We start from the raw sequence: 26,281 nt of genomic DNA, 5'->3' as shown, positions 1-26,281 counted from the left end.
TTGTTTGGTGACTGACCTGTGCTGGGGAACTGGAGCTGGTCTCCTGCTGTTAGAACTGTAAGTGATAACTGATGTGATAATTTTTCGTGGGAGAAGAAGTATTTTCAGCAGATTGTTCTAGTGCTGCTGTATTTCTTTTATTTGAAAAGTTATTTGACACTTCTTTAACGGAATCAGAAGGTGTGTGGTTTCCTTAACTGCAAGGAGGACATGTTGGTCTCCTAAACATGTCCTGTTCTTACTCATTCAGACACCTTTCAAGGAAAATCCTACTGCAACACTCAACCCCTGCCTCTCCTGTCAAACTCCTGTAGTGATCTCTGATGCTGAGTTCACACAATAAAACCCAGACAATATTTTACTGCAGCCTTTTCAAAGCCTGGTTTATCATTTCTGTTGCACGCGCACGTAAAGAAAAACCAATTCTAAATGAGAGTTTCTAAATACTCTGAGATGCATGGCACCATTTTGTTTTCCAGGCAGCCAGCCATGTCAGTGTGGCAGTGCTGGATGTGAATGACAATGCCCCAGTGTTTGCCCAGAGCTCCTACTCTGCTGCCATGAACATGGTGAATCCCGTGGGTGCTCCTGTCCTCACCGTCAGCGCCACCGACCGCGACCAGGTGAGTGACTCCTCTGTCACCCTGAGCTGCTCTGGGCTGCAGCACAGCCACATCCTGCTCCTTCTCCTGGCATGCAGCACCAAACCCAACAGAAGTGAATCCTGCTTAACTGCCAGCTCTTGAGAATTGGAAATTAGGAGTTTTGCTGGCTCTGCTTTGACACTGACTCCCTGGCTCTGGGCATGCTTCCTCAGCTGTATTTCCTTTAATTTTACCCTTTCCTACACAGAGCTGCATGCACCAGTGCTTCAGAGGTATACAAGGACTGAAGCAAATTAGTGTCTCTGAAGTTATTTGAACTTTTGAGGTAGAAGAATCTGTAAAAACTAAACATCATATAGCTGCTTTGAGCAAGGGAATGTCTGCTTGCCAAACTCCTGAAGCGTGGCACCCCAGCTGATTCTCTCTGTCCCCATTGTTAAATGTAATATTGTTTGATATATCTGTACTACACCCATCAAATAGGATCCAGGCACTGGCAGGGATATCCAGCAGTCAACCACATCACCATGACAACATCACTAGTAATTATATCATTTACAAGATGAAACATCTCCAAGTGACAACAAAATAGGTGTAGCAGGTGCCTTCCTATTTCTTCATGCATAATTTTGGTTGGAATAGCTGCAGCTGTGGTACATTGCTGCAAATCATCCAACAGCCCTTTTTTAATCAGCCTTTTCAATGATTCTGTATAAAAAGTGCAATTGTCTTTGAAAATTGCTGAATGGTGGGAGAGCTGCATTGAGACCCCAGTGAAACTCCTCCTTCAGCTGTGCAGAGTGGAACTTGTCCTCCCTGTGCCAACCTCACTACTCTGACTGTCCCCCTCTACACATCTAACTTATTTTCATTAGAGAGTTTTTATTTTCATTGCCATGTTTTTACTGTTTAAAGTACCATTCTATTGAGTGTTTTCTTCTGCTTTGTGGTTTATTTTTTTATTTGTACACGTCCTCCCATAGCTTTCAATCTTAAAAAAAACTCACTGTTTTCAAAATAATCTCACTAGAGACATTTAGATGGTTTGTGGATCTCTTGTTTCAGTGTTTATCCCACCCTTCCAAACACACTCCCCATTCCATGAAATTGTGTTCCTTTCCTGGCAGGGGCAGAACGGCCTCATTGAGTATTACATCCTCCCGGATGCCACCGTGAGCCCCTTCTTCCTGATAGAGGATTTGAGTGAGGGGAAGATAATTACAACTGGAAACCTGTCTAGATCTGGAGAGATGCATTTAACAGTGATGGCAAAGGACAAAGGCTCTCCTCCTCTAAATGGCACTGCTGTGGTTACTCTGAGTGTGTTTGACAACCGCCCATTCGTGCCTCGCTTCAACAGAAGTGAGATCAGGTGAGGCTTTCACATCCACTTAGATAACTGGGATGTCTTCAGCAGGTGGTGCAAAACAGAGCAAAGTTGAAGGTTACTTTCATATTTTTCCATGCAGAAGAAAGGACATCAGTTTTGGGGTTTTTTTTAAAGGGAAACAGAGGGAATTCTGCTATGAATTCTGTGAATGTGAGCTGAGGCATTGCCTTTTATTTCTCTACTTTGCAGCTTTTATAAGCCAGGCTCTTTGTCCCTTTTCTCTTGAACACTATAAAACATTTTTCCTTAGGTTTTACACAAGGATGACCTAAAATCTGGCTGGAAAACCAGAGGCTTCCACTGCATTCTGAAAGTTGGGCAGAACTGGCCAACAACTGGGGGGAGGGAGCAAGATGTTCCACAGAGAACTCTCTTTTAAAAAGTTAAATTTCAAAGTCTGCCTGGGCAACCACAGTTGGCAAATTTAACATTGTGGTTCATCATTTATCTCCTGCATCAGCGTTTCTGTTTTGGAAAACACTGGAGTGGATTATTTCATTTATGATTTTGCTGTGGTTGAAACTTCAGGAAAACCAATTGATTACACCATTGTATCTGGCAATGAAAGAGGTGAGTGCCAGCCCCCTTATGAGTCAAAATAGCCAGGAGAACATCACAACCTGTCTTTTGCATGGCAGGTGCTGCTGTGCATAAATGAGGAGATGGAGAGCATGGATAAAACTTTTTTTAAAAACAGGAGTACACAGAGAATTTTTTCAGGGCTTTTCAGCATTGACTTTGCTGATCTTTGGCTTTAGGAAGGGTGGTAACTTGCTAAGAAATGGCTTCTTTTCATCTTAAACTATAAGATAAGGGTAATTTAGAGACTGGGGGAGACAAAATAGAAAGTGTTGTTAACAAGCAGCTTCCTCCCTGCCAATCACTTTTAGTCCATCATTTCCTTGCATTTATAATAAGGCATCTGCCCTCTTGCAGCTGTGCCAGGGTTCCATTTGGCCCACAACAAAGGAAGTACATAGGAGCTGAGAGAAAACTTGGAAATGCATAAAAAATGGAGCTGTGCAAGAAGGAGCTGCATTTCTCCTTAGTTGTGAAATAAATCATGTGAAATCCTTTTTCACATGTGCTGCTCCTTTGCACCTTTAAGAGCTGTCTGGTGTGGGGTGGGAGCCCAGCTGTGGTGATGCCTTTGCTGCCTGGTCAGTGGAAGTGCTGAATTTCACATGGCTCAGAGCAGAGCAGCCATGGAAACATCCCAAGGGCAGCTAATGGCAGCTGTGACAGCAGAAGTGTGTGTTTGTCCTTTCAGGTCACTTCAGACTGGATCCTGAAAGCGGTGAGCTGAGAACAGCAGTGAATTTGGACTATGAGGAAGTTTCCCAGTATGTGATTTTAATCCAAGCAAACAGAAGAGTCTCCTCTGCTGCACAAGTCCAGCGTTCAGGTAACTCCTCCCTTTGAACGACATCCCAGGGCATCCCACTGGACACATTTTGTGTTTGCAATCCATAGAGGAGCTGTGATTCCCTTCAAGCTGTAAAGTTTGATGGACCAGGTGAGGAGCTGCCGGTGCAGGTTGTTCCCTGGTGTTTCCCCAGGGCTGTTTGCTGAGAATGCAGCCATGCTGACCATCTCCGTGCAGGACGTGAACGAGCAGCCCGTGTTCTCCAGCCACTCCTACTCTGCCCGCATTCCCAGCTCTGTGCCCTACAAATACCCTGTCACCACAGTCCAGGTAGAGTATTCCCTGTGCTCCCCACGAGGGCAAATCCTGGCACAGAGCTGGGTTTCTCCCACTGCATTAGAGGAGCCTTCAATCTGCTCCTGAGAGCTGAGTTTGCTGCTTGAAGGACAAGGTGCAGCCCAATGGCCACGGGCTGAGTGTCACAAATCCCCTTTTTTAAACCCAGGCCACAGATCCAGACTCAGGAGACAATGGACATCTGCAGTACAGCTTAGTGGGAGGTCAGACCAACGAATTTGACATCAATGAAAAAACAGGGCAGATTTTTACAGTTTCTGTAGCAGGAAAAGCTGGAACGTTTTATCTGGAAGTCCAAGCTGCAGACCAAGGCACAAGAAGACTCACAGCCCAGACAACAGTCAATGTAAGGAAGATTTTTGTCTATCATCCTGATTTACTTCCATGTCAAAATTGTAAACAAGAAGGGCTAATTGACAGAGTTAAGTACTTTTGTAGTTTTGCCATTTTGGTAATGGCAAAACTACAAAATTACTTAACTCTGTCAACAGGGCTGTCAGATACATTAATATTTACATAGTAGAATTAAGAGGTTGCCATTTTCATTGACATATATAAATATGTTGGCAAAACTGATTTTTGGAGGACAATTATTATGTATCAGAGGGTTTTTGTTATTGTTGTTAGTTTGAGGGTTTTTTTGATCAATCTACAAGAGGTACAAATGCTTTAGAAAATCTTATCTGTGATTCTTTATTAGGTAACTGTTGATTCCAGCTCCAGTAGCAACATTGTGATGCTGGTGCTAAATCAGAAGATCAGTGCTGTGGAAAGAAAGCGTGTTGAAGTACAAAGGTATTTCTGAAACTGTGAAACTTATTCTGGCATGATATCTAATGATAAATTCAGAGTCCCTTTGGGGTCTGACAGTCTACAGCCAGTGCTCAGGAAAAGCCAGGCCTTCAATCTGACAGAGCTCAGAATAATTTGTGCAAATTCACAGGAATCCACCAATTTTTGCCATGTAAGTTTTTACCCAGAAGCTGACACATCTCAGAGAGGTCACTGGACCAGACAATTTCATGTGGTCTCTTCCCACCTCGATGTTTGTGTCATTTTTAACAGCCTAGGAAAAAGGTTTTCATGGATAGCAGGATAAAAACGTGGAGACATAGGGCAGACACCACAAACCAAACCCACCATTAAATTAAAACCACAGTTGGCCTTTTGGGCATGTTAACAGAGATGGAAGATCTTTTGTTTGGCTACACATAAACATATATTTATATTGGAAAGATTGAGCCCTGTGCTTATGAGGGAAATCACTCTGAAGGTGGGAGAAATGAGTTTGTGATGTTGGTGCTATTATGGACCAGTTCTTGTTGGTAAAAATGAAATGGAAAATTTTCTTGGAAGCAGCTGGTGCTGACTGCTACCAGAATGATGGATTAACTGGGCCACTGGTCCCATCCAGCACAAAATCTCTGGAAGAAGAGGAGAAAACAATGAGGATTATGAAACCAAATTTCCCTCCTCCCCACCTTTACTGTTTATAGTAATCTATAGATATTTTTTTCTTCTGTTATTCAATCACTCAACAATTTTGGACAAATATCTTAATTCCTTGGCTGATGATAATCCTGATAATCCTACATTTTTACATGCTTCAATCAAAATACCTGCCAAGGTACTTTTATTAGTATCAATTAATATCTGCCAAGTGTTGGTGTTGTATTAAATACTACTTCATTTAATTTCCAGAGTAAAAAATCTGTCATTGCCCAGTTAATTAAAAATGTTTTCTTCATATGATGCCAGGGTCCTGGAAGAGAAACTTGGATGGAATGTGTATGTGCTTAATATCTATTCCAAAGAGTCTGACAGAAATTCAAGGAGCAGCACTGATGAAACCCAAGTAGACATCATTGCTTTTGATGAGGCCCACCAGGAAGTACCTGCAGAAGATGTGAAAAGGTCTGTATGGCACAGCCTGACTTCTGGGGCTCACAGCTCCTGCAGACAGGACATCTTAGATTTCATAAGGCTGATTCACTATTTACCAAAAGCTAATTTCCGAGTTTGCCAAAAAAACCATGAGAAAGGCTGTTTCGTTGTGCAAATTAGATTTAAATGTCAGTTTGAAAAAAAGAAAGAATATAATTAAAATATATATTGACCTGAGATCTATATCTATATCTATATACACACACACATTATATATATATATATATATATATATATATATATATCAGAGTGGCAGAATGTTGATTAAAACCCCACACTTCAAGTGTATTTTACATTTCTTTGGTAATCTGTCAGTGATGTGGCTCTAGTTCAAGTGTCCAAGCTCTGCAGCATTTTAGGTCACAAGCCCCAGGGCTGCTTGCTGGAAAACAGAGCTTTTCCTGAAGGGAAGACACGACAAGCCCGAATCCTTGAAGAAGCTCTTGGCAGACCAGGGAGGGATATTCTGTATTTCCTTCGCTCCTCCTGCAGCCAGAAGGCAGGTGAGGTGCCCATGTTCCCCTTGTGTCCCCAGGAAGCTGAGGGAGCAGAGGGGTGCCATTGAGCTGGGGCTGCAGGAGGTGTTCTCAGCATCCGTCAGCGCTGCCGTGGCCGAGGCTCCGGCGGTCCCGGCGGCCCCGGAGCGCACGGCTGCCATCGTGCTCGGGGTGCTGCTGGCCTGCACCTTCATCGCCTTCCTGGCCTATGTCCTGCTGGACCTGACAAGGAAAAGGTACCCAGGGTTTGCCTTCACCATGTCATTCACCTCCACAGCTGCTGGGTTTAATGACAGGGGTTTGTCTGATAAATTACCGGCTTGTGCCAGGAGCACTGCCCGGGATTTGTCATGTTGGAGGCACCACACACAACTGGAAGTTGTTTCTTCTTGTGTTTGTCACACAGCAAAAGCAGAAACAAATCCTTCTGAACCAGAGAGATGCGGGCAGCAGAAATTTTCACTGTGAAGGGGGCACATGGGTCTTTTCCAACCCCATAAATGACAAAATCAAGGGAGGTTTTGCTGCTTAACTTCGGTGGCAGCATGGCCACATGGTAGAGGAAAACAATTTCCAGAAGGGAAACAAACATTTACCCTGCTACCATTATGGAAAAATAGGAAATACTCCAAACTAATCCCTAGAACAACACTGAAAATAAATGTTGTGTATTAAACTTTTAACACAAATAATTCATCCTCTGTTTCTAAAACAACTGTAAAGCAAATCTTCCAAAATTTTTTTAATTATTATTATTTTAATGTGTTGTTTTCAGAAAGTATGGGAAACAGGATTTGGTTAAGAAAGTTGATATTATGGAGGGCATTGATAACCCGTGGGCAGATGACAAAAATGGAAGTCTGAAAAGCTTAGAGAAACCAGAGCACATGAATAATGGGTAAGTAGACTGCTGCAATCACAAATTTATAAAAAACTGCATACAAAAACCATGGTTCTAGTTTATTTTGGTACCATAGGATTTTCCTTGGATCTCCCACTAGGCTGTAGGTCCATTTTTAAGGACCCTTAAAATGACAAATTAAAAATCTCTACACTTGAAGGAAGTTAATACCTTTTAATCTTGTATCAAAGGCAGATTCCTACTTACTCTTTAGCAAATTGTTAATCCTAATGCAGAAAAGACCCTTCAGGATACAAGAAGCCACTTAACTCTCCTGGGTACAATCCCACTAATTTTGAGATCAGTGTACATGCTGCTCTTGGTTGTAGAGAGGCTGAGATTTTTGTCTATGCTGCTGTGAATTCTCTGACCTCTCTTAGGAGAATTGAGGTGATGTCATTTGACAACCTGGAAGGCACCAGAGGAGATGATGCTGAAAAAGATGAAATTCAGGCCCCTGAAAAAGACAATTACCTGGAGACAGTGCTGCTGTATTACAAGGGTGAAAGTGGGGAAAATGGAGCCCCTGAAAAAGCTGCTGAAAGTAGAAATGTGGAGGTCCAGCCCACAGCGAGATTCACAACAGAACAGGTGAGGAAATTTTTGACTGCAAAGCATGGAGTGAAAGGAGTTTTATTGTTATTCACCAAGTAACTGAAGGAATTATTAAAGAAGCTAATCTGATGGAACTAACACAAAAAAAGTCTTGTGAAGTAATCCCTGGGAGTGTCCAAAGCCAGGCTGGACAGGGCTTGGAGCAACCTGGTCTAGTGCAAGGTGACCCTGCCCATGGCAGGGGGTTGGGGCTGGACCATCTCTTAAGGTCCCTTCCACCCCAAACCAATCTGTGATTCCCTAAAAAAATCTCAAGAGGAGGGGCTGTTTGTCCATGCTTAGAGGAAGGAGCGGGACTTTCATCCAGAAGTGATGACTCTCGTCTTTATGGGATGTGAACAATAAGGGGCTCACAATTTTATAATTTCCACCGTTTTTAATTTCTCCACACTCAACCATTTGTAGTTTTCTGCCTCACCTGTGCTACGCTTTTTTGCAGGACTCCTTTCCAAGAGACACAAACCAGGAGCCAGCTCTCCCCTTAACACCTCAGCCCACACTGCCTGCCCCTGGGAAAGAGGTGAAAGGAGTGAAATTTTCAGAGGTGGCAGTGATTTTGGACCATGAGCCTGGAGATGATGAGTCTGAAAACGATGAATTTGGTGATGATATATCCCTCTGATAAGGACACTCGATGAAGAACATTTTTAGAAAAACCACAATGAGACTCATTGGAACAGCTCAGAATTAAATGAGCTATAAGAATATGGGAATGTTATCCAGATTTTAATGTTGTTGCTATTTTAAAGATGGATAAAGAAGACAAGCAATGTGCGGGAAGGGCTGCAGTGCTGTGCTGCAGGGTTGCTTTCCCAGCAGCAGCGCTGTCTCACTGTGTATTTAATTTCTTCTGGCACGTGTCAAATGGGCAAGACAATAAACCCGATTCCAGCGGCGCTGCCTTGTCATTGCTTCAGATCGAGTCATGCTAGGACATCAATTCTGTTCTTTTGCGCAGGAGCGTCCGCCGCAGCGTCTGAAAACGAGAGTCGGTTTTCTAATTTTCCTGTTTTCCTCCATTTATTTTTCCCCCTCTCTCCTCTCTTCCAGCGAGGCGGTGCCTTCCCCGGAGCCGGGAGCAGCCCCGAAGGAGCGGCTTTTCCCGGGCTCAGGAGCGGCCGCCGAGCACCAGCGCAGCGCAGACTCCGGGCGCTGCCGCCTCCGCCCCCCGCGCCGGGAGGAAGGGCAGGGCAGGGCCTCGCCTTCCTCCTCCTCCTCCTCCGGCGGGGCGGGGAAGTTTCTGGCACCTTCTGGCGGTGGCGGCGGAAGCAGCCGGCGGGCGGCGGGGGGAGCGGCGGAGGCGGCGCCGCGGCAGCGCCATGGCCAAGTGGGGCCAGGGGGACCCGCGCTGGATCGTGGAGGAGCGGGCGGACGCCACCAACGTGAACAACTGGCACTGGTGAGCGCCGGGCCGGGCCGGGATGCGGGGAGGGCGGGGGGAACGGGCCGGCGCTGACCCCGCCGCTCCCGGGGCAGGACGGAGCGGGACGCGACCAGCTGGTCCAAGAGGAAGCTGAAGGAGGTGCTGGAGGGGCTGGTGGTGGAGGGCGAGGCCGGGCGCTGCGAGATCGGCGACCTCAAACACGTGGAGGGCGAAGCGTCCTGCAACAGCCGCAAAGGGAAACTCATCTTCTTCTACGAGTGGAACCTGCGCCTCAGCTGGAAAGGTACGGGGGCAAGGGGGACGCGGGGGCTCCGCAGGGATCGCCGGGCCCTGGCAGCGTGTCCCGGCCCGGCCCGGGGCTCCGCGCTGCTCCCGGCTGCCGGCGGGGCCGTCCCCGGTGTCTCGGCGCGCTGCGGTGACTCCGCGCCGGGGCTGGAGGCGATTGCGGGAGCCACGTGGGCCCGGACGGGATCAGTGCGTGTTCGTAAATAACCTTGAAACCCGAGCTTGGCTTTCCCCTCCAGCCAGGCTTTCCCCACCGCATATTCCTCAGCGCTGCGTCCCCGGTCTGTCAGCACGGGTTGCTCCCGTTGCTGTGCAAGAAGCGAATGCCTGCATTGTGGTGGCATTGACAGCAGAGTGCCGGGGCTGGTTCAGCTCCGCTCTGCCCAAATTACAGCTCCTAATTACAGCTGTGTGCTCCTCCGTGCCTCTGGGCAGCAGGAAAACCTAGGAGACGTCACACTACAGCTGTCTCCAAAAACGAACTGTAGTTTACGTTGAGGATTACGAATTACAGGAGGATAAAATTCTTTAGTGGGAAATAGAAATAATTTTTGATTATTTGGGGTGCTGGGGGCCGTGCCCGTGCATTTTTTTTGTTGTGCCATATCCATTTGCAATCCCAGCTCTTGGAGTTGCCCTCTGCTGTGCTTGTCCCATGACGAGTTCTTTGTTTGCAGTTTGGCTTTAGGTGATGCCAAGGAATTCTTCCCGTTTATTAATGCCTAAAACTTGAGAGCACATTGTGGCCCGTGTCTTGCACTGGAGCAAGACGCAGGAGCAGCTGATGGAATGAGCCTGCACAGGAAATTGTCCCTGGATATTGTAGTGCCAGGTGACAGGCTGTCCTTCCCCAAATGCTCTCCTTATTCCTCAGCCCTGGGGTGTGGAGGCTGGCCTGACTGGAATATGGCTGAGACCAGAACAGATCTGGAATTGAAGTCTGCACCCACAATAAGAGGGGACTTTAAACTGAGTACTCTTGTTTGTTTTAGGTAGTTTTATATGTGCCAAGTGTTATAAACTGAGACCACACTTACAGCTGTGGTGTAAATGTGAACAGAGAGCAAGGCAAACATTTGACTCTCGTGCAGTTTAAATCACTGTAGATAAAACCATTGTAATCAGTTTTTTGGCTTCTTTAAGTTCAGCTAAGTTCACTTGAAGCTTTAACAGAGGTTAGCTTGGCTCTGTGTGGTTTATTTCAGAGTGTAAAGTTAGAAGCAGGCAGGCAGTGTTTTGTTTGTGTTTCTGTGTAAGTTCTCTCTAAACTGTTTCTCTGCAAGGTGTTTGTGCTGGTCGGTGTTTTAGAGACAGCTCTGACTTGTGCTGGCTGCTTTGCCATGCTGGGTGAATCATGGCTTTGAGAGCTTCATTTGAAATGAGTTGGCTACTACACAGGAAATTCTAAAAAAACCCCAGAGGCTGATGATTATTTTTTTTGTGATAGCCATCGTGTTGTGTGTTTTGAGGGCTCTAAATTAGAAGTGAGAGTTCAGATTGAACCAAAAAGCTGTAATTAGTTCTACAAGTCTGCAAGGATAACTAGGACTGCAAGCTTTGATTAAAAGGTGGGTATGTAAGGACAAGTGATAAAAACCCTGAGGTTTGCAGCTGGTTTGGAAAGTCCAGTGTAGGAAAAACATTGTGTTTAGCAGTTTAGGTAAGAAAGAAACAAGAAAGTGACGAACTGAGTGTACTTAATGGCACTAAAATTGAGAAAAATGGCTGTTCTCTCATTTTTTAGAGGATGTAAGGAGGATTTTAATGGATCATTCCACACTGTGGTGCAAGCTTTGTGAAAACATGCTTGTCCTTTTAAAGCAGGTATTTCAGCAGTGTGTTATAGCTGGCTCTTTCTGAGATCTGTGCTTCACACTGGACTGGCAGGAAACCAGAACATAATTTATTCTCAGGTCTGTTATTGAATTCCAGTGAAATTCCACCACATAATTTGATTGCTTGATAAAAAGGTTGTTCACATTACAGTGGTAGTGAAAGTGCAGAGCTGCACCAGGGTTCTGCCTGTGTCATGTGGAGCCACCAGCTCTGTTTGTTCTCTGCTTGGACTTTGCTGCCCAGCACAGACACTGCCACTGTGAAACTTTAAGAGTTGTGAAAATAGCTGGCAGGATTAGCTGACTGAAGTCAGGTTTGTGTTTAGCTCCCCAAAACTCCTTCCTGCATGCCTGCACTTCCTTTCTGGGGAGCAGCCAGAAATAAGCTGGGCTTTATTGTCAGCAGAGAGCACGTTGTGTGGTTTTCCTGTGCTGGAAGAGGGCAGGGAGGAGCACCCTGAGGTGGCTCTGGGGGCCCAGGAGTGTTCCAGGGATGGCATGAACCACTTCCCAGGGCTTTACTGACAGGTTCTCCTGGGAGCCTCCCAGCTCTGGTTCTGCTGTGCCTGTGTGGTTTGGATTAACAGCTCTGTGTGTGTGCAATCCCTCATGGCCTCAGACCCGAGTGGGGAGGGATCTTTGCCCTTTGGTACCACAGCTCTGCACTTCTCTCCATGCCAGGAGGCACCTGGGCTTTTGTTGGGATCTCAGCCAGTTGGGTTCTGTCATGGGAAGTCATTAAAACAATGAGAGTGATGATCAGGAGCAGGGGAACCCAGGTGGCTCCTGTGAAAGGGATTTCCCCAGAAATTCTGCATCTGCCTTCCTGCTGATTCCCCTTGTGCAGTCCTGCTCAGCCATGGGCTGTTGGAACTGAACTTTTGCTGATGAAGCACCTTGTTGGATTTTTAATGTTCTGGCACTGAGCTGACAGACCTGCCTGTTTCTCTTGTTGCTTTCTGAAGAGGTTTTACCAATTAGTGGGTTAATCTAAATAACAAAGCACTTTTGCAAGGCCAGGGGAAGAGTCTTCAGTGTAATAAGAAAAGCCTCAGCCCTTCACTTCAGTCTTCCCAGTGTAATCTGAGGCAGGGCAGCTCAGTGGGCTGGGCCTTGGCCCCCAAGGATCAGAAGTGGAGCAGAATTCCTGTCCTGGCTGACTCTTTCTGCAGCGTGCGGTCACTGTAAAGTGGTTAAAGGTTACACCAAGTGCTCTGGATGTGCACCTGAAGTTCCTTTTTTAAAGTGTCAGTTGTATCCTCTCCATTCTACACGTGTGTGTTTCCTGGTCACTGCCTGCATGGTGGGAGCTTTCACACAATTAAAGAGGGCAAGGTCAGCGTTCCAGGGAGCTTCTGAGCCAGGGCAGACACATTCAGGGGAGAAGGAGAAGATTTTCCTTTCCCACCCTCAGATGCACAGTCAGGGCTGGGGACAGGCTGTGAGGGCTGTCAGAGCAGGTGACAGCAGTGCAGGGAGCAGCTGGGTCCCTGTCCTTCCCTCGGTGCACCTGGAGGGGGAACACAGCTCCCAGGAGAGGCTCAGGTTGCTGTTCAGTTCCTCTAACTCACCCTGAGGCACCTCCCTTCAGGTAACACCTTTGTACAAATGAGTTCCAAGTGTCAAACTCTTGCTGTGGGGGAAATAGTTTGTAATGATGCATTTAAGAATTCGTTATGTTGATACAGGTACAGTGAAAGAGTCTGGTGAGAAACATAAGGGATCTCTTGAAATTCCTAACCTGTCAGAAGAAAATGAGGTAGATGATACAGAGGTAGGTGTGCAACACTGGTATGGCTGTATAGGTCCACAGTTCTTAAATAAAGTTAATCAACATCTAGGCATCACGTTTTGATTTGTCCTGTTATTAAGTGGGGTAATGACTATGTGGATAGTTTATTTCATGCTTTTGTTTATTATACTTGGAATTATGCCTTATTCTGTTCTCAAATTAACCAGTGAGGAATGTGCAGTTTGCTTTGCTAATTATTGGTTGGGATAATATTTTAACTACAAATTTGGGAAGAACTCTGCTTATAGTCTTAAAAAAACCCGCAAACCAACACAGCAAACCACTGCCAGCCCTAAGACCTGAGGGAATCTCTGTGTTGGCTGGATAATGATGGATACTGGGCTCCCACAGATCCTTCAGCCTCTGCTCAGAAGCAGCTCTTGGCTATGCTTGATGAACTAGACTGAGTAGAGCTACTACATTTATTGATGTCTTAAGAGGACTTACTTTTAGCAAAGGTTGGCTCCCCCAAGATCATGAATTGGGAATTGCAGCTGTCCTCTGAGCACAGTAAACAAAGCCCAAACACTTCCCTTTGTTGCCAGATCCCAGAGGCTCATGGCTGGGGTCCCTTCAATGCTGTCATCTTTCTGTTTCTAGATAAATGTTAGCAAGAAGAAAGGGGAAGGTGATGTTCTGAAGGAGCTGATGAGAACTGAAGGAACCACCAAAGTCAGAGAGGCCCTGAGGGACTACCTGAAAGCACTTAAAACAGGTAAATTGAACCAGGTGCATCAGTCAGCACCTGGGGAGGGCTCCTGTGCAGGGGCCTCTCCTGAACAGCCTTCTCAGAGAGTGACAAACCCCTGGGTTTGGACTGCTGTGATCTTGCATTGTCACCAGAGAGCTGGGCTGAGTTAGTCCTGACACTCAGGATTTGCTCTGCTCTGAAGGTGGCCGTGTCCAGAAGGTTCTGCAGTGGCTGAACTGAGGCTGTGCTGGGTCCCAGGCCCTGCCAGGGCTCAGCTTGGCCCTACTTGGACTGGCCAATATTAGGATTTTTTTGTTGTTGTTGCCTGATTTTAAAGAACTGCTTTCCTTGCCTGAACTGCTGCCTTATTTTTGTGTCCCTTAGTGTTATATAGAATTTATAATGCTGTCTTTATTTCTGTTCTTTACAATTTCATTCTCTGCTCATCTTTAAGCTTGCCATTATCATTTGAGATTCTAAGGTTTTATTATCCTAAACTCACTAAAATTATACATTTTCACTTGTTCTTCTAAACCAGAGGTGAACCAAATTTAAGTTTTCCTTTCTGTTTTTTGAACTCTGGTATTTTGGTGAATTTCAGCTGTTTCCAAGAACCAGGAAAGTATGCTCAAAAAAATTGATGCATTTACAGCTTGTAGTCAAATTGTTAACAGGTACATCTCTGATTGTGAAATACTTCATTAAATTATTACTTTTTTCTTTTCTTTCCCTTTTTTATTTTGCTAAATGCTGTGTAATTTTCCCAAGTTGGATCCACCTGTTTCTGGCTTGAGAGGCTGCTGTCTATGATTTTTAGGGTATCCAAAGATTCTTTAACTCTGGAAACTCCCAAGGGCAGCAGCCTCTGACTGGGATGGCTCCTATGCTGTACTGAGTTTCACACTTAGAATAATTTCTTTGGGTGTTACTCCTCTTTGATCTGAACATCTGTCTGTGCAGATGTTTCTGATTTGGGGTCAGGTAACTTGGAAAAGCCTTTTGAAGGGAAATTGCTGTTAGGTCTGTTCCTGATGGAAGCCTTAGAGTAAAAATGGGAAAACGGGATTGAGTTTTATGTCCTGCCCAGTTGTACCCGTTCTCCAGGGTTTTGGTGATCTTCTCTGAGTGTCAGGGGGGTTGAACAGCTCAATTTCACACTGAAAAGTGCTTTTCTTCATTACAGAGTTCACCTTGGGAATGATTCTGCCAACAAAAGCTCCTGTAGGTCAGGAACTGGCCACGGAGCAAAAACCAAGTGGGAGCCCTGTGCAGGTGTGTTGGCTTCAGGTTTTCCCTCTGAACTGAGTCCTGAGCAATAAAACTGCTGAGGAAGTGCAGAAACACAGGCTGCAGTTGCCATGTGTTCACAGCCTGTGTTTGAGAAGGTGCAGGTGACAGCACCCTGGCCCTGCCTGCACTTCTAAGGGTCAAGATCTCACACTAATCCATTCCTGTGAATGTTTTTTTGCTTTGCAGGACTCTGTCACACCACAGCCTCTGGATATGGTTGGAGTAAAAATTCCAACAGTGAGGATACATATGAGGGAAGTCTTCAACTCTCCAGCTGATGAACTTTACAGCATCTTCACAAAGAAGGAAGTAAGTGATACTCCCAGGAGGCATTTGAACTGAGTGTGGCTGTTGTGTAGATAATAAACACATCACAGTGTTAAGTACAAATTCCATTTGATGAGAGTTTATTAGGCTGCCTTAGAACTTTCTTTGCCAGTTGTTCCCTTAACAAAGTGAGGCTGCATTGTTGTGGTGTTGGGGTGCAGCTCCCTTGTGCTGTCCTTAACAAAAGCTTTGCTCTTTGATGTTGAGGAGCCTGAAGGGCTCAGTAATGGCCCTGCTGCTGCCCTCAGCTTAATTAGATTAATTACTGGAGGTGATGATACTGTTACTTAAAGGGTATGAAACACAATCACTAATTTTGGGTTTGTGTCCTTCAAACAAATCTGGGCTGGTATTGGAGAACTTACTACCACCCCAGGGCCACCTCTGGGAACAGCAATGGCTCTTAGCAGCTCTTCTGCACCTTCCTAAAGCTGCTGCTCCATTTCCCTCATTTCCCAGACTGGGAGCAGCCAGTGGGGATGTGCTGGGGGCAGAGCCTGTGCTGGTCTGGATTTACCAGAGCAACTTCCTCAGCATTAACATTCTCACTATGGCACCTCACTGGGCCCTGCCATGACCCCAGCAATGCTGAATAAAATCAAAAGCCTGATGAGTGTTTAAAGACTTCCAGGTGTATCAGAGTTCATTTAATTCCTGCAGCTCCCCTCCCTTTTCTCCCAGCCTGGTGCATTTTGTGTTTTTATTTTTTTTTTTTAGTTGGTACAGAAGTTCTCCAAGTGCCCAGCTGTGATTGAAGCAGAGAAAGGAGGCAAGCTCCAGATGTTTGAGGGCTGTGTCAGTGGTGAATACACAGAACTGGTAAAAAGCTCCTGCTCTACTTTAAAAAGGGAGGTGGGGGGGGGAGGGTGCCTCCTTCTCTGAGCTAAAAAGCAACATAAATTTGTGAATTTCAGCTTCTCCAGTGAGTGTTTCAGTTCCTCTATTTCAAAGCCAAACAGTTGGTCTTTTTTGTGTGGTTTTTCTGTCTCATCTAAAGAGCAGGGACTGACCACACCTAAGGACCTGCATGGGGAACAGAAAACCCAGCACCATCATTTGCAACTGAGAGGAGGGAGAAAGGTTTAGGGTTTATCAACCAAATCCCTCTTTTTACTGGGGAAATTATCTCTGTTCTATCCCGGGCAAGTGTTACCCTGTCCCAACTGAATGCTGGTGCACAGAGAAGGGAAAAACCTGAGAATTAGAGCTCAGCTGCATTTTTGAAATGTCCTAAAAACCATTTTCATCTGCAGGAGTGCCCGACTTGTGTTTTGGGCCAGGCTGGGTTGTGTAACACAATCACTCAGTCACGCTTTAAAATTTCAGGGGGGAAAACTGGGTTTGTCCTTGTTTCCAAATCTGCAAGAAAAATCAGTGTTTTATGTGCAGTAACCAGTGAGTCCTGGTCTTTCCCCACAGCAGAAACAGAACAGGAATGCAGCACGCTGAGAGCTCCATGAAAACATTTTTTATTTCCAAAACCAGACTCCAGTGTTGCTCTTGTTCTCATGCATGTGTCCAGTATGGCAGAAGATGCTGCTTCTCTCCCTGTGTTGCAGGGAGAAGTGGAATGGGAATTCTCTCAGGTGCTAACAAGGAGAACCTTCTTATCTTCCCCAGGTGCCCAGCCAAAGACTGGTCCTGAAGTGGCGGTGTAGGAGCTGGCCTGAGGGTGAGTGTCCCAGGAGCTCTGCTATGGCAGGGTAGGGACCAGCCCTTGGTCCCTGTCCTTGTGAAACAGGCAGAGCAGAGAGGGAATCAGCAGCAAATGGCATCCTTTAAAAGCTCCTCACTGAAGGCTCCTGTTCTCTTCCCTCAGAACATTACGCAACCGTGGCCTTGACCTTCCAGGACCTGGCGGCTCAGTCGGAGCTGGAGCTGGAGTGCAAAGGGGTTCCTGTCTCCCATGAAGAGAGTACAAGACAATGCTGGAAGAAGCAATATTTTGAAGAAATACATATTTTACTGCAGCAATCAAAAGACAACATGGAATGATAACAGCACTGTAGTTTTGTTAGGGCATTACTTTTTATACTTTGTTAACATTTGGTTTTCTAAAAAAAGAAAAAATATAATTTATTTGTGGGAAGAATAAAGACCCACTTCTATGAGACTGTACATAGTTTAAGCACTATTTATGGGTTTTTAGGGAATGAGAGGCAAGTCAGACTGTGTATATCAACAGCTTTACTTGGGGACAGTGATCTCTGTTCTGCTTGCCTGGAACTTGACAGTGATAATGATTCAATTGCAGTGAGCCCTGCCTCAGAGGCAGGTGAGCTACACCATCAATAGAAGCATTTCCAGTTCCTTAATACTCAGTGTATCAAGTGGCAAAATTAAATCCCTGTAGGAGACGGAGTTCCCAGCAGAGGTGAGCTGCAAGGGATTACAAAACTGCTGCTCCATTGCAGTAGATGGGGGGGAATCATTTACAGCCTCTGTGGAACCCTTGCTAGATGCTTTTAGCTGCAGACTCTTTGCAGCTGCAGTGTTAGGAAAGATAATTAACAATATCATGTAATTATTAGGTCTGCATGCACTGTACTCCCTTCCTTGACCTCGGTGTGACATTTATTTAGGAAGAAACAAACAGTAGTAGTGCTTTCTTTCTGCAGTTCTGTAAAACCTTCCACTGCAATGATTGACAGCCCTCTGCAATGCTGTACCTCAAACTGTAAAGAGAATTTTGGCAGGAACAGATTGTAATTCCTAATACAACCATCTCGAGGTGAGCAAGGATGACTTAGGTCTCAAATGCTTTATAAATAAAGTGTACAAATGAAACATGCAATCTGAAACAACAATCTGACCACAACAGGGCAGGCTGCTTTTGGAAAACATGCTTGGCTCAATAAAAAGATGACTTTACATCAAGCTGATTTTCTCCATAAACTGATACTGCCACACTAAATAAGTTTCTTAGAAGTTAAGTCAAATCCTGCATATTTTATTTTTACAGAATGCCAACACATGGCAACCTTACCACCCCAAAAGCTTCCATCATCCTGAGGAGACAGAGGTGCTGCTCCCTGCTAGAGGCCAGGCTCTCCTGCAACGTTTGCAGTCAGTTCTTAACCCCTCTGAACTGAGGTGAGCTCTGTGGTGCTGAAAAGAACAAAAAGTCCCCACAGGGACAGGAGAGGCACAGAGCACTCCTGGCTGCTCTGCTTGAAGTGTCCAGGTGCTGGGTGGGCAGCAACTCCCTGAGAAAGGTTCTATTTTAGCATCTGTTTCTGAATGCTCAAAATTTAGTTACCTTTTCCCCCCCTCAATATGCAAGGAAGAAAAGCCAGATGTCTTGAGTACAAAAATGGCTCAGGGTAGGGGTTGACAAAGGGAAATGAAGGTCTAAATGTTAGATGGTAATTCTCTGAGAAAGGCAAAGAGAAAAACAGTGCAGTGGGAAAGATGTGGTTTGTAAGATGATGGGCAAAATTCTTCACAGATCTCAGCTAAGTGCCATAGGAGAGGCTGCCTGTGCATGGAGAAGGTCTTGAAAAGCTTCATTTTGAAGGGGTTAAATGGGAGGTAGAAATAAGTAATAATAAATGGGAAGTGGGATAAAACCTGGAAGAAAATCAAAGCTTTTAAGAGACTGAGGAAGCCAGTGGAAGATTAAAGGGTTCAGGGTTAAAGGGCCTTCAAAGGTGGGGTAAGGGAACATTTTTAAAGGCAGAAAAATACAAACCAGAAAACTGATTTAAAGTGAGAGAAGGGGAATAGAGTGGAAGAAATGATGACTTAGAGAGCACAGAAGGTGAGGGAGACAGAGGACAAACACCTGGAAACATGCTCTGGAAAATGAAAACACCTTTTGCAGGTATTGTTTACTTCTGTCCAAAAAAGTCTACTGCAAAAAAAGTCTTTGTAAAAATTGCAGGAATACTCAAGGGGGAAAGGAGGAAAGGGAAGAGCAGTAAGAGTAATCCCATTTCTGGTAATCCTGACATGATCAATGGTGCAGTATTTGTGTGTCCTCTATGAAATCCCAAAGCAACAGGCAGCAGCTCAGAACCATCCCAACTGCACACTGTTAATAAGGCTGATTAATTAATTAATTAAGAAAACTACTCACCCACAGGGGTTCCAACAGCTGCTGCAGCTCAGGTTTTCATCCATAGGCCAATGTTTTCCTTGACAGAAAAATTTTGAGTGTAGAAATCTTGACTATGACTAGAAGCTGCTGATGATTTCTCTGGAGTTACAATCTGGGGAAAGCTTATCAGAGAAAGTAATAAAATTACTCCTAAAGAGAACAAAACCATAATTATTTCATGCCTGAATAATGAGGATACCAACTTAAGCACTTACCAGTGTCAGCAGTGTCTGTAAATGCAGGATAAAAATGGATATAAATTTGTAAATGCAGGATAAAAACGCATATAAATTTGTAAACTTTGAAGACAAATTAATTACAGAACATTTAAACCAATGAGAGTAAATTCAAAGGGAGCAAGAGCATCACAGACTCAAGGAGAAGCAAGTGATGCAAAACTGCAGTGAAGGGCAGATGGAATGAAAGAACTTCGAAGAAAAAAGACCAAGGTACATGAAGACAATAGAAAAACAAATGAGCAACTGGAAAATGAAGCTGAAAATGGAGTTTAATCAGATATTAGAACCAGTAGCATTGACAGTCCAAAAGGTCACATAGGAAACTGGTACTACTCAGAAATAACAGGGGGAAGTATAATGGGAGGGATGATAAAGTCATTCCAGGAGTGCAGAAGCTGTCAGAAAGTGAGGGGCACAGCCAGAGAGAGCAGAGGGAAAAAAGAAAAGAAGTCTGTAAATGGTGCAGGAGAGAAATTGCATAAGAGATGTTAAAATAAGGGAAGTGAGATGCCAGGTTCCCCTGGCTTTTGACAGCACTTCAGGCTCCAACACAGGCACCAGTCCCTCTGCACTGTGAGGCTGAACACTGCACACCAAACAAGCACCAAAATCTGCATCAAATCTGAGCTCTGCCCATCATTTCTCTCTGCTGCCATGTCACTTACGACGTTCTTTGCTGAGAAATCCAAAGACTGAAGCAACATATTATAAACCAATGAAAAGTCATCACAATCAGTTTAATGAAGTGCACAGAATAGCAATTGATCATGTCAATAAAAATAAAACAATTAATTTTACATCAAGTGTGCTTTATTTCCTCCACAGGTATTCTGTTAAATAAAGCACCATATATATACTGCCAGGCCACAGCTAAAGAGGATTCTTTACAGAATCAAATTTCTTGTGGTTGTTTAGTATACAAGTAAACTTAATTTTGATAATAAGAACCACAGCGATCTGAGGCAATCTGCCTCGATTATAAGGTACAAAACTGGCACAGAGGACACCATATTATACACAGTAAAAATGCCATAAGTTTAAATTACATCATACAGGGCCAGGAGGCCCTGTCTCCCAGACAGCCATATTAAATGAAAGCCACTACAGTGAACTCTTAATTACATAAAACATAGCCATTATCTGATTGCCCTTTAAGAAAGTGTACGGTAGATGCAAAATAAAATAAAATTTAAAAAAAATAATCTCGAGTTCTGCCTGACCAAGAATTAAGCATATAAATCTATCTTGCCATTCAAGCAGAGAGCACTGGACAAACTGAAGCACAAAACAGAAATAAGCAAAACTTATACAAACAGCATTTTTTGGGGGGAAGAAGGATTTTAAAAAAAAAAAAAAAGAAAAAAAAGAAGACTTAAAAGCAGACATGCTCCATCTAATGTCAAGAAGCAGCTTGGTTTCCTTTCCCGGATATCCGTGTGACCACGTGAATCGTAGACTCAATGGTCCTGCACAGGATGTCTAAAATGTCATGCTGCTGCATGTGACTAAAAAGTCCTCTGGAATGGCCACAACTGATTGATAAATTAGTTTCGGGGTCCTGGGGCGGTAAGGCTTGGCCATCGCAGCTCCTCAAGTCCGCCAGGTCGGATAAAACCGCGGAGATGGACGTGGAGGGGAACTCCGAGTCCTCCTCGGCCCCCGCGGCCTCCTTGGACACCTGCAGCTCCTTCAACTCCTTGCACTCCTCGAACTTGGCCTCGCCCGGCTGCTCCTCGTGCTGCGCCGCCGCCTCCTCGGGGAACGGGGGCCCCTCCAGCCTGAACTCGCGGCCCGAGGCGCTCTCGGGGGATGGCGGCTCCTGCTCCGTACCCGGGTCGATGATGGACGAGTCCCTGGTCTCGTTGTCCGAGGCGCTGCTGGGGGTCAGCGCCTCGCGGGGCTCGCCCTTGGTGTCACCCGCGTCCCCGGCGTGCTCCTCGTCACTGCTCACCCGCCGCCGCTTCACTGGGGTGGCTCCTTCGTCATCTGCGGGCACAGGGCACTGCTCAGAACTGCACTAACACTCATCTCCTCTCAGTCTGCGACACTGCTCAGAACGCTGCTCACACTGCACTAACACTCATCTCCTCTCAGTCTGTGACACTGCTCAGAGCGCTGCTCACAGCCACCCTCCTGCACACAGCACTGCACTAACACTCATCTCCTCTCAGTCTGTGACACTGCTCAGAACGCCGCTCACACTGCACCAACACTCATCTCCTCTCAGTCTGTGACACTGCTCAGAACGCTGCTCACACTGCACTAACACTCATCTCCTCTCAGTCTGTGACACTGCTCAGAACGCTGCTCACACTGCATCAACACTCATCTCCTCTCAGTCTGTGACACTGCTCAGAGCGCTGCTCACACTGCACTAACACTCATCTCCTCTCAGTCTGTGACACTGCTCAGAACGCTGCTCACACTGCATCAACACTCATCTCCTCTCAGTCTGTGACACTGCTCAGAATGCTGCTCACACTGCACTAACACTCATCTCCTCTCAGTCTGCGACACTGCTCAGAACGCTGCTCACACTGCACTAACACTCATCTCCTCTCAGTCTGTGGCACTGCTCAGAACGCCGCTCACACTGCACTAACACTCATCTCCTCTCAGTCTGTGACACTGCTCAGAACGCTGCTCACACTGCACTAACACTCATCTCCTCTCAGTCTGTGACACTGCTCAGAACGCTGCTCACACTGCACCAACACTCATCTCCTCTCAGTCTGTGACACTGCTCAGAGCGCTGCTCACACTGCACCAACACTCATCTCCTCTCAGTCTGTGACACTGCTCAGAACGCTGCTCACAGCCACCCTCCTGCACACAGCACTGCACTAACACTCATCTCCTCTCAGTCTGTGCCATTCACAAACTGCAGCTCCATCAAATGGGATTTTTGTGGAGCCAGGGAATGGCCCGCCCTGCATTTTGTGTAACAAATTAACATTACATTCATTTGATAACAGGCTCATAACACCAAACCTTTAGTTTTTCTTTCTTTGGCTTCTTGCTCTTGTAATGAGTTCCTCTGTTGCTGACAAGCTCTACATTTGTTTAAAAGCTCTTGTAAAGTTGGGATCAGGGCCGAGTTGAGCTGTTTGGGAGTGTGCACCGAAAGCAGCAAGGCAAGTGCTCGGAGGTCCTGGAAACAGAGAAACAAACTTGAGCCTTATTTCAAACTGGTGTTTGATGAACCCTGCACACTGAGGCTGTGCAATAAGAGGTGCTGTTCATGATCTGAGCAGCCCAAAGATCCCATTCTGGAGCTACTCACACCACTGCAATTCCCCACTCACTATCTGCTGACCTGAACACAGATCTGTGCTGAGACACAAAACCTTGCTGGGTTACAGCACTCCCACCATTAATGCTCCTGCAGTTAACACTCTGCTCCTCACAGCTTCATATTCCCAACTTCCCATGGCCCCTCTAGGAGCTCAGGTGAGGCAGGGAGTGCCCAACACCTGGCACAGGGCACTGAGGTGTTTCTGGAGGAAATGAGCTGCCTCCTGTTCCTTAGAAAAGACTCACCCCGTTTAATGTAGAGCTTGCTTTGGAAATTTCAACTCTCTGGTTGCTGAAGTCAGATTCTAGGCTTTGATACTGATTTATAAGGTTTGTAATGAGAGTGTTGATTAGGTTGGCACAGTTTGCTTCAGAAAATACCTGCCCTTGCACCTGTGGAAACAAAGGATTTTTTTAAAAGCCACAAAAAATTGGAACTGTGAAAAAAAAAATTGAAAAAGGAAGCAGCATCAGTGCCTGCATTCCTTGGAGAAATAATTATTGCTAAAAGACCACTTACCTTGAGGAGAAAATGTGTCAGAAAGGTGTAGACAATGTTGTTGTTAAGAAAGGTCCTTTCATCCATCAGAATACATTTGATATATTCTGCAAAAACTGGATCTTCACAGAGCAGCTTCACACAGTTCTTGGACATTGCAGACTGTAAGGAGAGAGAAGGTGGCAGAGTCAGCACTGAACTGCACCAGGCCCACTGAGGCAGAGCTCAGCTCTATCAGATGCCAGTAAATGGTACAAATCAATTACTGACAACTCTTACTCCCCATTTTGCTGTGATGAAGCTCCTTCCCCAGAAAGACCAGTTTATCCCCACCAGTGTGTGACAGGGACAGAGCCAACCATAGGCTGCTCTGCAATCACCCCCAGGCTTTGACACCTCCTCATTCTTCCTTCATCATCCCAGTGTTTGTGCTACATGAAAAGCTGGAATTTCAGAGGCAGGATGAGGTGATTTCTGCACCCCCACCGTGTTAAGCTTTTGGGGGATGTACAGGGAGCAATCAGAATTTACCAGATTTTTGTATTTGATTTAGCAGGGCTTCTCAGACAGCAGTAACACAGGCAGAGTATTTTACTGACCACCACCCACCAGTCAGAGCTGTGGGTTCTTTGTTCCACATTCAGTGTGTTTTGCCTGTTTCCATTCTGTTGGCTCTGACTCTTACCTGGGTCTGGCAAAGCTCAGTCCAGAGTTTGGGGAAAAGCGCGAGGTGAAGCGGCAAACCTTCGTAAGCAACCAGGACACCTGCAATGGCAGGAGGGAAGAAGTCAGTGTGGGAGAACTTTGTGGGACACAGGCAGATTCCTCAGAAAAGCAGTGCCAAGGTGCCCTGCCATTCTGGAGGATCACATTCCAAGCATTCTGTATGATCAGAAAGCTGTAGTGTCCGTGAGGTTTTCACAGTTGGATAATAAACACATTGGGAAGGTGTGACAAACAATCAGATGGGTGATCCAGGGGATAAAGGACATTCTCTCATTGCTCTTTGGATGAGATTACTGGTGTGACACTGTGCTCTGTGCACACCGAGGAACTCGCCCTCGGGGTTGTGTGGGAACACAGAATTACAATATTGTCAGTTAATTGCCATTGCTGAGATGCTGAGGATTCATGATGTGATCCAAAGCCATTTCAACTGCCAACCACCCAGAAACAGCCTGAGTCCTGCATTAAATCTAAATGTACAATAAGACTGAATTCTCAGTGGTTACCTCAGTCTTTTTTAGACAAGCCCAAAACATTTCAGTCATGTGGGTAAGGCTGCACTTTCTGATACACACATTAGAAGCTTTGTGGATAAAAATAATACCCAAAACCACAAGTTTCAAAAGCTCTGCTTCTCCTTAAAAACTCTGAATATAAAACTTAGTGCAGAAGTACTCAGAGCTATCACAGACCAAAAAAAAAATAATCCTGTGGCTGTTCCACCCGGATACTTACTCATTTTCACTAAAGTTTCAGTAAACTTTTCACAGTTGATTGCAACCCGACACAGGAGGTGGATGAACTGGTGGTAGGAGAAGAAATAGTCCAGCAGCATCCTGTCGTAAACATCATCCTTGCCCTGCAGATTTAAGGGAGCCTCATTTAACCTCCAAAGGCACCAAAGGCACCAAAGCCCAGCTGCCAGCCTGCCCTGAGCACCTCCCTGCCTGCCAGCTGCCCTGCAATGCTTCATCCTGGCCTACAGGAGAACAGTGGGAACCTCCAGGTGCCTCCTCAGCCAGCCCTTGGCAAGCACCAGGGTGTGATGGAGAAGGGATGGCAAATGCAATTCCCTGCCAGGAAAATCTTACTGGAGGGTTCTGAGCCAGCACCCAGAGGGTGCAAAGCTGTGCAAATGCCAGGGCTTGAAGAGGACAAGAAAAGAACACAGTAAGTTTGTATCACATACAGACACCTAAACATGTACACACTACTGCTTGTCAGTTGTGATCTGTAGAAATCAGAATTTTCTCAAGACTGAGCTTCGGAGCAGAATTTTCATGAATGTCTCAAACCCAATGATACACATATGAGATTATTTTAATATTTTGGACATAAGTAAGCTTAAAATGGCATCAGCCAGAGGAATGGCATCAGAGAGCCACAAGGAAACCTCTAAATCTCAAGCAAAAAAATGCAACCTTATACAAAGCAACTGAATGAAAAACAAGCATGCAAACCCACAGGGCAATGTGACTGTGGATGTGATTCTAGAGCTTTAAAAATATTCTCCTTCCTAATGTATTAGGAATTGGATATAAAAGGTGAAATACTGTCATGTAACATGACAACTTTCTATATTTACACCTTGTAGTGTCACTTCTGGATGCACAATGGGGAAGCCCACTAGAGGCAGTTTCTGGCTCTCTACCATCTTTTCAAACACTTGGATTTCTGGCTCTCTACCACCTTTTCAAACACAGTCAATTTGATGGTGCACAAATAGACACAGCATCATTCTGAAAGCTTTAAAAAAGAAGGGTTACTTACCCTACAGTAACCGTGCTTCTTCGAAATGTGTTGCCCACACAGATTCCCATCTACGTGCACATAGGCCCCATGTGCAGGAGATTGGATTCTTTCTGAATAGCTGTGTCCACTGGGGCTGTGCCTGCACCCAGTGTGTCCTTGCGACCACTGTACCTGAGGGCACAAGGGGTATGGCGGCTTCAACCACCACTCAATTCCTTCACCCGTAAGAATCCCCTAGGACAGGACTCGGAATTAGCACAGCAGGAGGAGCACAGAATCTGTGTGGACAAAGCATCTTGAAGAACCACAGTTACTGGAGAGCAAGTAACCAGTTCTCCTGCTTCAAATGATTGTCCATACATATTCCTTTTGGGGTGGGATTCACCTGACCTG

The 26,281-nt window shown here is 45.6% G+C and overlaps 3 protein-coding genes across 14 annotated transcripts in view; 2 read left to right on the top strand and 1 right to left on the bottom strand.

Moving 5' to 3' along the window:
* Positions 1–2,966: 2,966 nt before the first annotated feature.
* Positions 2,967–8,817, top strand: LOC103819317 (cadherin-1-like). Its single transcript, XM_050972986.1, has 10 exons — positions 2,967–3,155; positions 3,266–3,400; positions 3,555–3,691; positions 3,867–4,064; positions 4,419–4,513; positions 5,477–5,632; positions 6,198–6,395; positions 6,935–7,057; positions 7,441–7,651; positions 8,115–8,817. Exons 1-10 carry the CDS (start codon positions 3,140–3,142, stop codon positions 8,295–8,297), a joined length of 1,452 nt encoding a protein of 483 aa, XP_050828943.1. The 5' UTR covers positions 2,967–3,139; the 3' UTR covers positions 8,298–8,817.
* A 100-nt stretch (positions 8,818–8,917) lies between these two features.
* AHSA2P (activator of HSP90 ATPase homolog 2) lies at positions 8,918–17,397 on the top strand. Its single transcript, XM_009093710.4, has 9 exons — positions 8,918–9,074; positions 9,152–9,342; positions 12,868–12,953; positions 13,572–13,686; positions 14,846–14,934; positions 15,139–15,261; positions 15,997–16,098; positions 16,900–16,951; positions 17,099–17,397. Exons 1-9 carry the CDS (start codon positions 8,995–8,997, stop codon positions 17,272–17,274), a joined length of 1,014 nt encoding a protein of 337 aa, XP_009091958.1. The 5' UTR covers positions 8,918–8,994; the 3' UTR covers positions 17,275–17,397.
* Positions 17,398–20,335: 2,938 nt separating this feature from the next.
* Positions 20,336–26,281, bottom strand: part of USP34 (ubiquitin specific peptidase 34) — a 113,605-nt gene continuing 107,659 nt past the window's right edge. For 8 of the 12 annotated variants that reach the window (XM_050972978.1, XM_050972983.1, XM_018918072.3 and 5 more), the window contains exons 75-81: positions 25,907–26,059; positions 24,872–24,995; positions 24,096–24,175; positions 23,432–23,572; positions 23,158–23,304; positions 22,609–22,768; positions 20,336–21,603 (exon numbers count right to left, since the gene is read on the bottom strand). In XM_050972978.1, coding sequence (XP_050828935.1) covers positions 21,017–21,603; positions 22,609–22,768; positions 23,158–23,304; positions 23,432–23,572; positions 24,096–24,175; positions 24,872–24,995; positions 25,907–26,059 — 1,392 coding nt within the window. In that variant the 3' untranslated portion in view covers positions 20,336–21,016. The remainder of the gene's footprint in view (positions 21,604–22,608; positions 22,769–23,157; positions 23,305–23,431; positions 23,573–24,095; positions 24,176–24,871; positions 24,996–25,906; positions 26,060–26,281) is intronic. The other 4 variants (XM_050972984.1, XM_050972985.1, XM_009093800.4 and 1 more) reach the window with 1 other exon arrangement.

Source organism: Serinus canaria, chromosome 3, assembly GCF_022539315.1.
Source record: "Serinus canaria isolate serCan28SL12 chromosome 3, serCan2020, whole genome shotgun sequence".
Taxonomy (NCBI): Eukaryota; Metazoa; Chordata; class Aves; order Passeriformes; family Fringillidae; genus Serinus; species Serinus canaria.
Note: the sequence above shows the minus strand (reverse complement) of the source record. Positions and strands in the feature narration are given on the sequence as shown.

Coding starts and splice junctions, on each gene's coding strand:
- AHSA2P (XM_009093710.4), top strand. CDS start 8,995: ATGGCCAAGTGGGGCCAGGGGGACCCGCGCTGGATCGTGGAGGAGCGG. Junction 9,075..9,151: donor AACGTGAACAACTGGCACTG/GTGAGCGCCGGG, acceptor CTCCCGGGGCAG/GACGGAGCGGGACGCGACCA. Junction 16,952..17,098: donor GTGTAGGAGCTGGCCTGAGG/GTGAGTGTCCCA, acceptor CTCTTCCCTCAG/AACATTACGCAACCGTGGCC.
- LOC103819317 (XM_050972986.1), top strand. Junction 4,514..5,476: donor AAGCGTGTTGAAGTACAAAG/GTATTTCTGAAA, acceptor ATATGATGCCAG/GGTCCTGGAAGAGAAACTTG. Junction 7,058..7,440: donor CCAGAGCACATGAATAATGG/GTAAGTAGACTG, acceptor GACCTCTCTTAG/GAGAATTGAGGTGATGTCAT.